The sequence below is a fragment of the Trichosurus vulpecula genome, chromosome 3 (genome assembly GCF_011100635.1).
Source record: "Trichosurus vulpecula isolate mTriVul1 chromosome 3, mTriVul1.pri, whole genome shotgun sequence".
Lineage (NCBI taxonomy): Eukaryota > Metazoa > Chordata > Mammalia > Diprotodontia > Phalangeridae > Trichosurus > Trichosurus vulpecula.
In genome coordinates this window covers 395,979,904-395,996,884 of record NC_050575.1, presented here as the reverse complement: position 1 = coordinate 395,996,884, position 16,981 = coordinate 395,979,904, and the positions used below count along the sequence as shown (strand labels likewise).

General features: G+C 36.5%; 1 protein-coding gene across 3 annotated transcripts in view; it reads right to left on the bottom strand.

Annotated features, from left to right (window-relative positions):
* AP1G1 (adaptor related protein complex 1 subunit gamma 1) overlaps positions 1-16,981 on the bottom strand; it is a 65,336-nt gene that overhangs the window by 29,704 nt on the left and 18,651 nt on the right. For all 3 annotated transcript variants that reach the window (XM_036748983.1, XM_036748981.1, XM_036748982.1), the window contains exons 3-6: positions 10,332-10,456; positions 6,108-6,249; positions 3,175-3,271; positions 498-574 (exon numbers count right to left, since the gene is read on the bottom strand). In XM_036748983.1, coding sequence (XP_036604878.1) covers positions 498-574; positions 3,175-3,271; positions 6,108-6,249; positions 10,332-10,456 — 441 coding nt within the window. The remainder of the gene's footprint in view (positions 1-497; positions 575-3,174; positions 3,272-6,107; positions 6,250-10,331; positions 10,457-16,981) is intronic.

The window sequence follows — 16,981 nt, the reverse complement described above, 5'->3', positions numbered from 1 at the left end:
AAAATAACTAAACCCCTATGTGAGGAGTCACTCGCCTAGAACAAACAATGAGGCGGCAAACTGGGAAAAGAAAAAAGGAGGCACAGAAAAAGTTGGAGAAAAGACTTCAGTTTGAGATTTGGGGTACAAAAATTCATGAAAAGAGAAACCAACAGCCACAAATTATCTGATTACTATTTCCTGCTTGACTTTTTACTTCAACAGTACAAAAAAAAAAAAAAAAGATATAGACACAGAACAGAGATTGCTGTCTGCCAAAAGTCAGGCTTCTAAAAACCTCTTTTAACATGAAAAAGGCAAAGGACAAACAACATTGTCAGTTTTCAAGTCTATATCCTGGCTTCTGATCCAACTGCAAAATAAGGGCTGGTTAACACCCTCACTAAAATTCTTCCCTTTCTTCCCTTCAGCAACAAGTTTGAAGATAAGAAAATTCACGTACTTTGCAGGGGAAAAAGAGGGTTTATTTAGACAGAGACATACTGATTTGCACCTACCTTTCGGAAATGTGCTAGCATGTCCGGGCTTCTCTCACACATTTCTGTGAGTAGGACAACAGATGTGTGAAGGACACCTGAACGGAAAAAAATATACATGGGCAGGTATAAATTAGGCTATATCACTCTCATCAGCTTAATACAGGTAGACTAAATTTCTCAAGAAGAGGAACTATATTTTCTATTTCTTTTGTATCTTCCCAACTCCATAGCCCTTAAGAGTACGATGCCATGTTGACTGCCCTCCCCACAACTACTTCATTTTTTTTTTCATCTTTGCCAACTGAGGGGCATGAGGTGGTATTTCAGAGTTGTTTTTAATTTGTAATTAGTGATTTGGAACCTTTTTTCATGTTTGTTGATAGCCTGGATTTCTAGCTCTGAAAATACCCTGTTCATATCTTTTGACCATTTACCTAATGGGAAATAGTTCTTGCTCCTATTTGAGTCAATTCTTTCTACATCTTGGATATGAAACCTTTACTGGAGAAATCTGCAACCATTTTTCCCAGATAATTATCTCACTTCTAACTTTATCTATACTGATTTTGTTTGTACAAAATCTTTTCAGTATTAAGTAATCAAAGCTGTCCTTTTTATCTAAAATCCTTTCTGTCCCTTGTTTGATCATGAGTGGAATGCTGAAACAGTGAAGCCCCCTCAGCAGGGGAAAATACCTTACCTCTCCTACTATCCACCACCCCACCCTGCACCCCCTTCTATATTTTTAGAAACTGCTCTGCTGAGAAAGTAGAGATAAGAAATTACATCAGGGGACAGCACCTGCAAGGTCCTATGTATCTAGCTTTTACTCCCTTTTTGCTGAATACCAGTCCCTGGTCTCATGCCTATCTTTGTTCTCTTTGTTGCTGGGGAGAAAATACCATGTTTACAATGTGAGCTCCAAACCCAGTCAATGGGAAGAGGAGCCAGTGGGGAGGGTGGGGGGGGGAATTCTGCCTTACGGTCTGTATAACTTGCTTTGAGCTGTATCTCTCTCTCACACACACACACACACACACACACACACACACACTCTCTCTCTCTCTCTCTCTCTCTCTCGCTCTGCCTCCCTCTCTCACTCGCTCTCTCTCACTTCCCCCCCCCCTCCCTCTCTCGCTCCCTCTCTCCCTCTCTCTCTCTCTCGTTGGCATTATCTTGGGCCATGCTGGGATGTGTCCTTTCTCATGAGAAAGCAATAAAACTACTTTTTGCCTTTTCTCAAGAACAGTCTCTGTCTATTTTTAATGTGAGTAGTGGTCTCAGGCCCACACAATCATGAACAGTCCCCCGGGCCACACTTGGAAAAGGTAAGATCTTTCTTGCTCTTCTAACTTGTTTATGATGTGACCTTTTATATCTAAATCATGTTGTATTTAGTATATGGTGTGGGTTGTTAGTTTTACCTGGTTTCTTCTACACTTGAATTTGCCAGTATGTGTTGGAATTTATCAAACATTATATAAATGTGTTTATTTGCTTCTGTATGTTGTATACCTAATCGGTTTTCAGAGTGACCTTTCTATTTTTTACCTAGTACCAAAAGGCTTTGAGCATGACTGCTTTGCAGTACATTTCAAGATCTGGTACTGCTACCAACACCTTTTTTATCATTTCTCCGGAAATTCTTGCCTTTTGTTCCTCCAGATAAATTTGGTCATTATTTTTTTTTCAAGTTTTATAAAGTAATCCTTTGGACGTTTGATAGGTAGCGCTGTCATTTTTATTATGTTGACTTAATAAACATTTATTGACTTACTGTCAGAGATACCATGACATTTTTTCTTATACCACCAGTACTGATATATGCTGTATAATTATTGCCAAAACAGAAACTTTGTTTAAGCCTTTCCACGCCTCAAGTAGCTATAAGAATACCTACAAAGATAAATTCACAAGAGATACAAAATAGACATCATCTTCCTCACATATGCCACTAAACTGTCAGCTAAACTACCTGCTGATCTTAGAGAGAAATTGAAATGATTTTAAATTTTCAGGTGAAGCTTACAGCAAAACTTCATTATGACCTACAAATATCTGGAAGGCAGGAAACATATGCTTGTTTGGAAATCCCAGGGAGAAGTGGGAGGGGGAGGGGAGGAGAATTCTTTGTAGAAAATAAGTTTATAAGTAATTTCATAAGCATTCAAACAAGAGCTTTCTAACTCAGTATTTCTTCTGACTATAAAAGAAGAAATCATAAATACTAGAATAACTACAAATTCCATTTAATTCTTCTGAAATTTCTTACCTGTTATAAGGATGCTAAAACAATTATCACAAATCCTACATCTGACACAATGGAGATATGTACTTCTGTTATGAAATAAGCTTGTAACCAAAGGCTTCCAGGAAGGGACAATGATCAACCACCAGAAAACATACTAAAACTGCACCTTAGTGATAAATGTGTCAGCCTTACAGGAATACTTGCCTTTTTAGTTTTTTTTAAAGGGCTATTGGGAAGACTATTCTTGAATCAAAGGGATCAATCACTGGGGATAAGCTTCCATGCACTGCAACACCTAGTTATGCTGGGATAGTTTTGGTCAAAAGGGCCTTAATGGAACCCTTCAAGGCACACCTAGCCCAATAACAACTTATTTCACCTTTGCATAGGATAGCCCCAGACTCCAACCCCAAACACCTTGTAAAAGCTCTCAGGAGACATTACCATGGTTCTTTTCATTCAGTAAGTTTTTTGTGGCCGGCAAAAACATCTCCATAAGTTCGGGTACCTTTCTGATGACATGTACAGCACAAAGTGCTGCCTATAAAGAAATAAAATGACAAAAAGTTAGCTCCTTTCACCTTAGTCAAAATCACTATCTTTATGAAAGGTAATTAGTGACTGCCTCTAATAAATGAATGCACTGAGAAGTATTTGATAGTAAAAAAACAAAAACAAAAACCCTTACATATATATAAATTAATCGCTAGTTCACTCAACCCTGTGTCCATGAAGTATCTCCTAAAGCATAGTTTTTAGGGCTGAACTGCATAATGAATTAATGAATCATGCTAAACAAATTAACCAGTGATTCAGGAACAGCAGTTTCTTTGAGACCATACACTTTCTTACACTCACAGCTTTGGAAAATGGGAACAAAGGATACTAGGTATCCGAAGTGCTCTCTAAATTTCGTTTTTTTAGGTGCATTAAAACTTCTCATTATCCCTCACTCACCGAATGCCCTATTATTTATGTTTCCTCTGCACCCCAGTATCACAAATCTATCACCATACGAGGTGATGGCACATTCCTAAAAGTCAAAAGAATAAAAATAAAAGGAGATGGTGACTATTTTTGGAAGGAAGGAATGAATGGCTTTAAAAGGTTTGAATTTGGCAGAAGGTTTTCTTCATATCAAGACTGATTTTGTCAGGTATTTGATAATATATATAAAATGAAGTGAGGAACACAAAGGCATCTAAATAAGATACAAAGATTAGAACAGTTAAAATGCTAGCCTCAAGGCCACATGTGGCCCACCCATAACACCCATGTTAAAATACACTGACAAGAGATAATGAATAAAGACTTGTCATTAATTCTACCCATTATACTTGAAAGGGTGTTTTTTTTTTTAACTTAATAATGCCCATCCTACAAAAAGTTGGTATCTAATCTACAGAATAAAGGGCTGGTCTTCTGTGCCATTTTCAACTCTACTCTTAATAGTATATTTAAGAGTAAAAGGGATTTAATTTAACCCTTTCTAGGCTTCAATTACAGTTGCAATAAAATGGGAATAGAGCTAACAAGATAATATATTTGCTAGCTATGTGATCCTGGGCAAGTTACTTAACCCCAATTGCCTCCAAAAAAAAAAAAAGATAATATATTTGCTTCTTGGATTTCAGGAAGTATAACCCAAAATTGGAAACTAAGGAGGTTTCTTCTTACTAGGGAATGGCTAAACAAATTGTAGTACATTAATGTAATGGAATACTACTACAACCCAAGAAATGATGAAACAGACAGCATCAGAGGAAACTGGGAGTATCTCTATAAAATGATGTACAGCAAAATGAGAAGTAGGAAAATACTTTATACAAAGATAATATTACAGAGAACAACTCTGAGAGACTTTATAATTCTAAACTCAATGATAAACCTCAAGTGAAAAAAAAAAAAAAAGAGAGGTGAAATGCACCATTCACCTCCTGACAGGCAATGAACTTAAAATGCAGAAAGAAACATACATTTTTGGACACAGCTGATATGGGGATTTGTTTCAGTCTTCTGTCATGAAATGGGCTTATAACCACAGGCCTATAGGTACAAAAGCCCCCATGCAACTTTCTACTGAAAGATTTTTCAAGTTTGTTTTTATCATTTGTTCAATTAGAGGGAAAGAAGTATAATGGAAGGGACAGAATAAAAAATTTTTTTAAAGATTTATGCTATAACATACCACATTTATTTCAACATAATTAACTGTTGTACAATAACACTGATCTGAATTAAAACTCAGGCCCTAAACCATACAACCAAAAAAGGAATAATGAAAAAAAACACATCACCTAGTGACTAAAAAAAGTATGTTCAATGCCCTGCTTTAATGGGATAGGACTGCTGGTGATATTAATGTTATTGGGAATGAGTGGGGAGTATTTATTGAAAAAAAATGTTTTAAGTGCACAGGATTTAAAGTGGACACCATTTGCATTTTTAAACCACTATTGCTAAGACATATATAACTATGTAATAAAATTTAAAAAATTTTAAAAGATTTCACAGTGACACCTTTTCCTTAAAGTTTTACAATTAAAACTCAATAAAATTATAACATTTATATAAGCAAAAACAAAGGCTTAAAAGCCAGAAAATACAAATTAGCAGCTATCATGTCACTACCCTATCTACAGAGTTAAATTTGTAACAGTATATTCTATATCATATTCTCTAAGTTAACTGGCTAGAGTCCTATGAAATTTCCTTTATTCCAAGTAGGCAGATAAGAACCAACTGCTAAAAAATAAAAATTTTTGCTCTTTGTTTCTGCAAAACTCCAACTACAGAACCATTCACTTAAAAAAATATATAAGGCAGAGCTTTGTAACATTTTATGCCAATCTAGTTTTGTATTCAGCTCACTTAAGGGGTTATTATTTAATTCACCAAAGGATTCAGAATAGGTTTACTTAAATGATACTTACTGCCAAGTATTTAAATGTTTATATCAGTAAGTACTTGAGAAAGAACCTAGCAGAGGAACTATACTGTCAAGAATCACTATCAAATAGAGATCAATAACAAATGAAGACAAATCATCTCTGAAAATGTTGCTAAGAATCACAGGATCTGGAGCTGGAGGGGACCTTCAAGATCATCTAGTCAAATCCTGTCACTTTACAAATGAGGAAACGAAAGCTCAGAGAAGATAACATGCCCACGGTCATACCAACAGCAAGAGGCAGCATGGGCAATATTCAAACCTGGGTTCTCTAACTCCAAATACTTGTCAAAACATGATCGTTTCAGAATCCACTTCTTGCACAAAGTAAGATTATACCTAAATTTTTTAGCCAGGGGACTTAAAAATAAATCACTTGCATTCTCTCTTCCATAGGATTTTCCAATTTGGAGAAAGAAAAAGTTACCTTTTTCCTTAAGTATGAATTAGAAGTTTTAAGGAGTTTCTCTACTTCTCCTGCAAGGTCTCGACACATTTCTGAAGAACCCATACAGCCAAGGGTGCAGAGTGCCAGCCCCTGCACATACTGAGTGCTATGATTAAGGTCACTGCAAAAGAAAATTAAATATGAAGGTAACTGTATCTTGTCCAAAGCCTTAGGAAATTGTCCAAAATCAAGAAAGCCGTAAATCTGTAGTTTAGGGAGCTTGCAGCTTAAAAAAGATTTCAGAATTTCTCCCATTATTAAGATACAGTGCCAGGAAATAAGTGATTCTAATTCTCTAACATTTCTGTAAAATAGGGATAATAATAGACCTACCTCACAGGGTTTATGTACAAATGAACCAAAGAAGATAATATGTAATGTGCTTTGTAAACATAGAAATGCTAGCTAATTACCAAAATAACACAAACTGTTCCACAGTACCCCAATGTTTCTAACAAAAAGGACTCAAAGGTAATATCTTATCACTATTATTGAAGTCATACTTACTCCAGCAATTTCAAGCAACCCTCAGCTAAATTCTTGGGATTTAGAGTTGAAATCAACATGAAGGATCTAGTCATTTTACACGTGTCATTTTACAGATAAAGAAACTAAGGCCCAGAGAGAGGAAGTGATTTATCCAAGGTCACACAGACACTGAGGGCAGAGTCAGAATCCAAACACTTATTTCTTGTTTCAAGTCCAGAAATTAGTTGTAGAAACATACCACAAAATCTTATCTTCTGAAAGAACAGTTTCATAATACACCAAGTGACACCACCCCTCCAGCCCATAAAAAAGGCTTGAAGGCTTCCATGAAGGAAATCAGATAATATCTTTAACTCAGTCACTGCATGGATAAACACAAGATGAAAGAGGTTTCATAATAGGAATCATTTAACAATAAGATCTCTGCTGCTCTTGTAATGTGTCAACACATAAATTCACATTTTCATTTAATTTCCACAAAAAGAGTTCTCTTTTTCCATAGCAGTTTTTACTAACATAAAATAGGCCAATCAGACCAATAACACCAAAGCTATTTATTCCCCTCTCTCTACAAGTCCCAGAGATTTTGGGCTACATGAAGACAGACTTTCAACGGCCTTGACCATTTTATCTAATTCTCCTAAATTAGTCAAATACATATGACACATAATACATGAACCTGTAGAATTAACAATACTTAAGTCCAGTCTTTGTTATTCAGATAGAGTCAGAATAATTTTTCTTCTCCAACCATATCTCTCTTCTAGCTCTTTAGCTATTCCATTATTTATTAATACCATTACCATCTAAAATTTAAACAGCCCTACAAAGTTTTCAAAGTACTTTTCTCATAAGTCTCTCAGCAGGCAGATAGTAGAAAGTGTTCATTCCCATTTTACATTATGAGCAAAGTGAGAGTCTATGAAGACCCCACAATCTAAGAAATCATCCTACATGTCCAAAGCTTTACCATGGGTCTCCTTGACTAAAAGTCTAGCATTTCTATCCACTGGTCCACACTACCTCTCATTATCCTTCTTCCAGAGTGTTGAAAGGAAAGGAAGTGAAATTAAAATTAATGAAGTTTGCTGTTTATCAGCAACTCTGGCAATAATCTAAAGCAGGGCTGTCCAAAATGTGGGCTGTGGGCCCCATGCAGCCCGGCAGCCCACCTACAAGCATAGAAATTTACATAAATGCTTTAGTAAGAGAAACCAAACTCTCACTAAAATGGCAAATCAAAATATATTGTCTATTGTTTCAACAAAAACCTAAGGTTGGACAGCCCTGATCTAAAGGGATGAAAGATTGAAATTCCTTGTTAAAATGAAGTTTGGATTTAGCTTTAACTACACACACACACACACACACACACACACATGGGTTGCCTATTTTCTAGATATAATTTGAGTTGAATGTATTTTAGTTGTGTATGTGTATGTATTTACATATATATAATACGTATTTCTACATAAAAATCATTTTTCAGTCAAAAAAAAAACCACTACCTTTGCACAAATGGAGTTCTTAAGTAATATACACCAAATAGATTTTTCATTAATGAAAAATTAGAGCATCAATTCATGTAAAAAAAAAATCTGATACTTCTGTACCAACAATTTGCTGTTTTCTCAACTGTCAATATGAAAACTACTAAAGGATTACAGTGGCCTTCAATATAATTAGTGGTTTCAAAACATCTGAATAATTCGAGAAATTTTAAGTAGTTAGGATAGTCATGTGACTGAGTTCATTTCCAAATCATATGGATTAATGTTATTTCCTCAATAAAGAAGAGATTCAGGCTTTCACAATCCTGAATACAAAGAGTAGGATTTCACAGGGTCCCATAAAAAGAGCAAAGACTTGCCTTCTGACTACATACTTCATTCTTCTGAATTTTTCGGTCTAAGCATTTGTACTTAGGTTTAGTTTTAACTCAGCTGTATGAACTGGCTGCCCTACAGAACTACCACATTATCAGCACGTGGTTGAAAACTTGGGTGATAAGGGCAGCTATAGGGCATGCATAAAGCACAAGGTTAAGAGACTCCTTTAAGGACCTTATTCCAGAGAAGGACAAGTCAAACCAGCTGAATAGCTTATCCACATACTGCTTTTATTGTTGATATATTTTTGAGGGCTAGTAAGTGAGAAATCCTTGAAGACCAGTTCACAAACTCTGCCCAGCGTTGAGAAAACATTTTACAAATACAACCTAATTTCAGTTCCGTTTCAAAGTTTCAAACCAAGGAGGGAAGAGGGGAAGGGATAAAGGAAAGGGAATAAACATTAAGTACATATTATGTGCCAGGCACTATGCTAAGCACTTTTTACAGATATTATCTTATTCATCATCAGAAAAATCCTACAAGTTAAGTGATATTATCATTCTCAGTTTACAGTTGAGGAAACCAAGGCAAACAGTGGTTAAGTGACTTGCCCAGGGTCACAAAGCTAGTAAGTATTTGAGGCTGGATCTGAAGTCTTCTTGACTTCAACTATCGAAAAAACTTAAACAAGTACAACATTGGTTATGTCAGGAAAAGATTAATTTTGAGTGCCTTTACATCAAATTTATCTGCCTCCACAAGTCTATTTTCAGTCACATACAATATTTTAATGGAAAACAAAACCCCAACAGGACAGTAGACTAAGGATTTTGTCATTAAACTGCATTTCATACAGCTGAAATCTCAGAAGGACCAAATGTTTAATAAGGAAAAATTTTCTCTCTCTTTTTATAATCCCTCTAATAAGTATTGTACTTAATTGCAACCTCTATTAGTCATTCAGTAAAGAATTACTAGCCACAAATTTTTATTTCAATCATAGGAGAGGCAGAATAAGAGGTTAAGTGGAAATGAAAGAATGCCACCTAGCTTTTGCTGATTTGTTTATCTACTTTTCCGGGGGGGGGGGGGGGGAACCCCACAAAACTTTATTTCCCTGATTGAGGCCTGAAGGTGTCTCCACACCCTAAGGTGTATAACAACACCTTTACTGATAAAAGGGATGGTTTCAAAGGAAACTAGAAAAGACTTGTATGATGCAAAATGAAGTGAACAGAATGAGAATTCATACAATAACAATATTGTAAAGACAAACATGGCTGGTAAAGACTTAGTAACTCTGATCAACATGAACACCAACCATAATTCCAGGAGTCATGATAAAAGTTGCTAACCACCTTCAGATAGAGACCTGAAGGACTCAGGGTAGATTAAAGGGTTTGGTTTGGTTTTGACATGACTAACATGACAATGTTTGTAATGAGCTTTGTTTTTCTTGCTTTCTCAATGACAAGGGGAAAAAAGAAGATTCAGAGGTGAAAATAAAATAAAATTGAATTAAAAACAAGCTATTTCCTCAAGATGTCAGTGTTTCACTTCTCCAGGGACAGCTTAGATAAATGGAAGCCATTTAAAATCAAATACAACTCAAATATGTCCTAGACATTGTCAATAAAATTACCTATGTCAGTGGAAGAGGACCGTCAGAGGACATGGGTTTGAATCCCAGCTCCATTACTCACCTGTATGACCTTGAACATGTCCCTTAGTCTCTCTGGGCTTTACGCCCTCATTTGTAACACCAGGAGGCAGGACTAGATGACCAGTAAGGTCTCCCGGCTCTAAATCTACGATTCTAGGCATACAATATCAATCACAAAGTGCCATTGCAGAGGAGGAGGAGGGAAAGAAACTGACTCACTTCTTGATGCAATTAGTCATTAGAAGATGTACGTCCTGTCTCTCATCTAGCAGCAGCATGGCCCCTAGGTAGCCAATTCGTTTGTCTGTGAATTTTTGAGAAGCAATAAGCTTGAGGCACTCCAACTGCAAAATAAATACGAAATTAGGAAATAACTATCACTGAAATCCTGTTACAAAAGATATCACTTTTTGCCCAGAAATCTAATTATTTCACTACAACAAATCTTTATACAGGTACAACTACAAATATTTAAATTTCCCAATTAAAAAGCAAAGATTTCGGATCTTAGGTAATTTGATAAGAGACACAGCATTATAGAATTTTAGAGTGAAAAGAGACTTTAAATATTATTTAGTCCCTAGGATCCTTACCTTCTAAACAAACATAAACAGATCCCTGCCACATATTGACTTAGAAAACCACAAATTAACATTATTGTGTGGGATGAAAGACCCTCACCAATCAAAAGTTAATGAGGCGCCATCTCAGGGTGGGAACAGAAACAAATTTTATTCAATTCTCAAGAATTGGGCATCCCCTGCTAAAATGAATCCAGCAAGGGAGGCGCTTTACAAGGGGCTAGGCATCCATAATTATACCTAACACAACAGAATTCCCACCCACCTCTGATCCTTCTCACCACTGGCTGGGAGGTGGGCTTACAATCTGAGCACCAAAGCTAGACAAAGAACTGGGAAATTGAGTCACAAAAACTCCAATTCCCATTCCCTTAGCTAATGATTACAACTCAAGTGACATCTATAAATCTAAAGAAGGAGAACAGGATAAGGGGAGGGGGAGACCCTCTCCATTCTTCTACAGTACTTTTACAATAAAGGAAAACAGGTCACGATGACCCTATTCTTACTGAGCAAATCTTTAAACCAGAACCAGAAGAAAGAACAAAAAGTATCAGGGTAAACTTTCCCAGAGGCTGAGCCATCAGACTCTCACAGCCTCAGAATTTTTTTTTTTCCACTTTCCTATTTCTTGATTTTTAAACATTTCTTAGTATAGATATAGATATATATTTATACATATCTTTCCCTGTGAAGTCTTCACATTTTATTTACCTCACACATCATCAATATTGTAGTGTATTTTTATTTATTTTGTTAAACATTTACCAATTACATTTTAATCTGGTTCAGTCCTACTCTGGCCTTTTCGGCAGCAGATCCTTCTGTTCTAAACAATCTGTGAATTTTACTAAACGATCTATATGAAAATGCAAGCTAGTAAATATACACTAATATTTTAACAGGAAGTGAAATCCAACACCTAATTCGATCAAGAAAGTGAGGATCTAACTCAATACAAAAAACATCTAAAAAAGGAGTAACTAAAGGAAAATTCTAAGTTGACATAAACCTACGCAGAGTCCCCAAAACCATGCATATTGACAAGGTAAAAATTTAATTAGAATAGCACATTTAACTAAAATAGTATAATCCAATTGTATTCCATAAGCCAATAATTTCAAAGCAACTTTTTCAAATATTATAAGAAAGTGTCTTAAATGTTACTACTCACCTGGTATTTGTGCTAGGTACAAATGTACATTACTAAATATGCAATTAAAAAAACTTAATAGCTGACAGTCTAACATAAATAAATCAAAAGCAGACTGGGGGGAGGCAAGGAATGACAGGATGACCAAGTTCACAAGTAAAAGGTTTAAATGCTATGTGAGACACAGAAACAGAATGATTACATGCCAGAAATACATGTATATCAAGTTCTACAGCTTCCTCTTATAGTAACTGAGGTCTGTTACTTTGCTTTTAAATTATTTTGATAACTGTGTTTCAACAAAATTATCTCTTTGTAATTCTATGAATTTTATTTTGTGCATTTAAAAACATTATTCTTTGAAATGGTACAAAGGCTTAACTTTGACTGCCAAGGGGGTCCAAGACCAAAACAAACAAAAACATTATTTTTGACTCCATCTAAAACAGGGATCATTATAATACACACACACATACACACCCAAGCAATACAAAATACCCCAAATTAGACCAAGGCTTTTAACTCACTCCACTTAGCAACACATCAAATGCTAGAGAAAAAAAAAAAAACAAATGGACTCCACCTACTGATTGGATTTGTGTGACCCAAGGCAAGGTTGGGTCTACAAATCTCAGGTGACTTATCTATGAAATGATAAGGTTAAACTAGAAGATGTCTAAAGTCCTGTCCAGCTGTAAATCTCTGAAATTATATGTTTTTCCTTAAAAAAAATGTTATTTACTGCATCAGTGTATTGAAGAATCCAACACATATGTTATGTAGAATATTTTTTTTCAGCAGTGAGTGTTTACTTGGGTTGCACGCTTAAGAAAGCTGCACCCAATTTGTCATCCTTTAGGAGAGGTTTTCAAAGTCAAATGCATATACTTTGCTTTTTAAAGCTATTTACTCTTTAATTTTGTGATAGTCATTGCAACGATCTCTATGACATAAATGATTATCTTGATAAAAAAATGATGTGAGAGCTACAACTGATTACTCGAGGGTCTCAGAAAAACAATGTAACAACTTCGAAGATGACCTTTTTCCTATATCCTTGTTGCATGTCTTTCAGTCATGTCTGACTCTGTGACTCCATTTTCAGAGTTTTCCTGGCAAAGATACCAGACTGGTTTGCCATTTCCTCCTCCACCTCATTTTACAGATGAAGAACTGAGGCAAACAGGATGAAGTGACTTGCCCAGGGTCACACAGCTAGTATGTGTCTGAGTATGGATTTGAACTCAGTAAGATGAGTCTTCCTAACTCCAGACCCAGTGCTCCATCCTAGGTGCACCACCTAGCTGCATCACTCCCTCCCCCCCAACCTCTCCTCCCCAGCAATACACATATTCAGATTTATACAGAGCTAGATCAATATACATTTATGTGTATCAAGTTGATATCATAGAAAAATCTGTCACTCCATAGCCAACACAATGATAAGGCTCCCCAAATATATATAGCTAACTCTTCAAAAGAAATCCACACATACGCAAACACACTCTCTCTCTCACCAAATCTTTCTAGTTTTGCAGACCTTGCAGAACTTATGCTTATTTACAGATCCGTCAAAAACCCAAGGTGACCTTCATTAGATGAGGTATCAGATGAGGACAACCATTCTTGTTCCTATGCATATTCACACACAAACAGAATTGTTTCTGGTATAATTTTTTTTTTTAGAAATGCTTCATTCCCTCTAAGCCAAACAATAATTGCACAGGGCCTGATTTTCAATTTTCCGCAAAACTGAAAAAGGGAGTAATGTTTCTTTCCTTTTAATAGCCTCAATTTGTTAATAAACAGTTACTTTGCATCTCCAGGAGACTAGGAATAGAAACAATTGTTTCTGTATTTCATGAATTGAAGTGGTTGTGAATAAAGAATATTTATTTCCAGGACATACTAAAAGATTAATTTATGCCTTAATGGCATGGAACATGTAATCTACTGCTGTTTCAACATTAAACAGATATGTTAACAAAAGGAGTTAAACCAATGACACTTACGACAACAATAACAAGAAACTGTTTCTTTTCAGAATTTCCCAAGGACTGTAAGCTCCATATTAAGAGAGTCCTTCTCTGCCTTCCAGTTGGCACTTGAAGTCAAGCTGAGGCCGGAATTTTTTTAGTGTTAAGGAAGCAGAAACTTCCCATGAGGGAAGGAGTTAAGGAAGCAGAATCCCATGAGGGAAACCCTCTTGCCCCAACTCTTCTATTTTAAATAAACTTAAAGTTAAAAACTATTCATAAGAAGGCAGGTCATAATTAAATTTAGGTTAAAACAACTGGGGCTACATCAAATAAGGTGTGGTATATGAATATAAGCTTCAGCCTTATGCTGCCCAGACCCAAGCTTCTATAGCACTTCTGGCCAACTCTACCACCTGTGATCTCAACTTGAGGCACCATCTTACCACCTCCTCCCTCCTGGAAAACTGAACTCCATCCCCGGAACCCGCCCTGGGGCTAATAGGCAACTTTGGTTTTACCTTGCCTCCACAGCATTCACTATACCAAGCCATTTCTATGCCTCCAACCCCTTTCCAGCTTGCTTTAGGCTTGTGTATCTTCCTCCATTAAAATATAAGCTTCATGAGGGCAAGACCTGTATTATTTGCTTGTATTTGTACCCTCAGCCTTTAGCACAGTGCCTGACACAGCTCTCAATAAAAATCCAAGCTACAGTAGACTATTACTAGGCCGTAAAAAATGATGACTATGACAAATATAGAGAAGCAGGGGAAACACGAATTGAAGCAAAGTGAAGCAAGCAAAACCAGGGAAACAATATACACAAAGACCACAACAATATAAATGGAACGAAAAACAAAATAGCATCTAAATGCTGCAAAATTATAATGACAAAGAACTTGGCTCCAAATAGATAAGAGAAGAAACCTCTTCTACCCCATCCTTCCTTATTGAATTTTTTTCCTCTTTGTTATTCTGGCTCTTAGGGAAGAGATGAAGGAGCGACTTAGTAAGAAACGGTAGGTGATATAAAACAGTCATTATTAAAATTATTTTTTTAAATGAGGGCTGAACATAGAAGAAATTTCCCATGATCTAATGGGAAGACTAATGTCTATTAAGAAAGCAAGAAATAGACATCTAATGTTAGAAGATATGTCAAAATACAAGTGTTTTAGAAAGCTCCTATCAATAGGTAGAGAAGGATTAATGACCAAGCCACTTCTTTAATTTCACTGAACAAAAGGGATAAGTTGGAGCTACCTACTATGGCCTACCAAGTATCATAACAGAAAGCAATGACATTAAGTTTAAGCTAGAAGGGACCAGACCTTTTAATTCAGGTGTATGGCAGGGGGAGGTGTCTTAACCTGGGATCTAGGAACTTGTTCTTTTAAGATTTAATAACTGTATTTCAATATAATTGGTTGGTTCCTTTTACGTCCCTGTAAATTATATTATGCACTTTAAAATACGATTCTCAGCAGGGGTGCATAGCTTCACTACCCTGACTACCAGAGTGGTCCAAGACACAAACAAGGTAAAGAACCACTACCTTAGTGTGATCTCGTTTTGTTTTGTTTATAGCTGAAGAATCAAAGCCCCAGAAGCTGACTAACTTGCCCAACATTATAGCTATTAGTCAGTGGCAATGGTGTGCCTAGAATCAAAGTCTCCTGACTACCAAGCCAATGTCCTTCCTACTATATCCCATTGTCACCCAAATACTTAGGCAAGTAAGACATACCAACCATGTTTCTTCCACATGTTTTCAACCACAGTGGTGAGGCATGTAAAACCAGTGACGGTATGAAACAACTTTTGATAATCAAGATACAAATGAAATTCCAAAATGTGGGAATACTAAATTAATATTTAAATAACAATGTAAATCAGGATAAAACCTAAGATTAATTCAAATAGGAGAATTAGGAAAAATTAAGACTACAATTGTCCCAAAAACCATCTAACCTAGAGTATATCTTTGATTTACTATTTTTGTTTTAAATTTTCAGCACAATCAGAGAATCTCAGCTTTCAAAGGGACCTCAGAGGCCTCCTACTCCAGCCTGTACCTGAACAATCCCTCACAACACCACTGACAGGGCTCATGAAGCCCCTGTCAAATTCCAATGGGGAAATGCAGTCTTCTAGGACAGTCTAGTCACCAAGTCTTCCCTTACTGCTTGCAGTTTTTACCCACTGATCCTTTCTGCCCACTAGATACAAGCAGAACAAGTCTCATCCTTCCTCCAAATGATGACCTTCAAATACTTGAAGCAACTCTCATGTCTTTGGTCTTGGCCCCACACATCTTCTTTTCTCCTGGGAAAACATCCCCAGTTTCTTTAGCTGAGTCTCAGATGGCACAAACTACAGGGACTGTCACCATCCTGACTGCCCTCCTAGTTGTGCTCTCCAATTCATCAATTTTCTTCCAAAAATGCAGTCATCGGTACTGAATATAAAACCTTGTTGTCAGACCATATCCGTCACATATTGAGGGCTATATAACCTGCCTCATATGGCAAAGGACACATTTCTCAACGCATCCTAAAACTGCAATAGCTTTCTTGGCCAACATATCACACCCGCACTTCATAATGTGACTGCAGTCCACTACAGCCCTCCTATAAACCAATGTCTATCCACAGCTTCCTCTACTGGTAAATGTAAAGTTGATTCTTGTGAATCCACAAGTAAGACTTAACATTCATCCCTATCAGACTTTAGTTCAACGTTCGAACCAGGCAAGATTTTTTTTTCCACTTCTTGCCTTTGTTACTCGGTGTATTAACTGTACTTGCAGCTTTGTGTGGTCTGAAAACACAAATCTACCACAGAGGCCTTTATCTAAGTCACTGATAACAGTTCATAATCATAAAAGCAACTACATAGTGCTCTGTGGTTTAAACAGCACTTTACAAATGCTATCTCATTCAGTCCTCCCAACAACCCTAAGAGGTAAGTACTATTTTTCCCATTTTCACAGAGGAAGATACCAAGGCAGACATTGGTTAAGTGCCTTACCCAGGTCATACAGCTACTGTCTGAGGCTGGATTTGAACTTGGGTCTTCTGAGGCAGCTCAGCAGCACAACAGATAGAGTGCTAGGCTTGGAGTCAAGAAGATATGAGTTCAAATTTGACCTCTAGT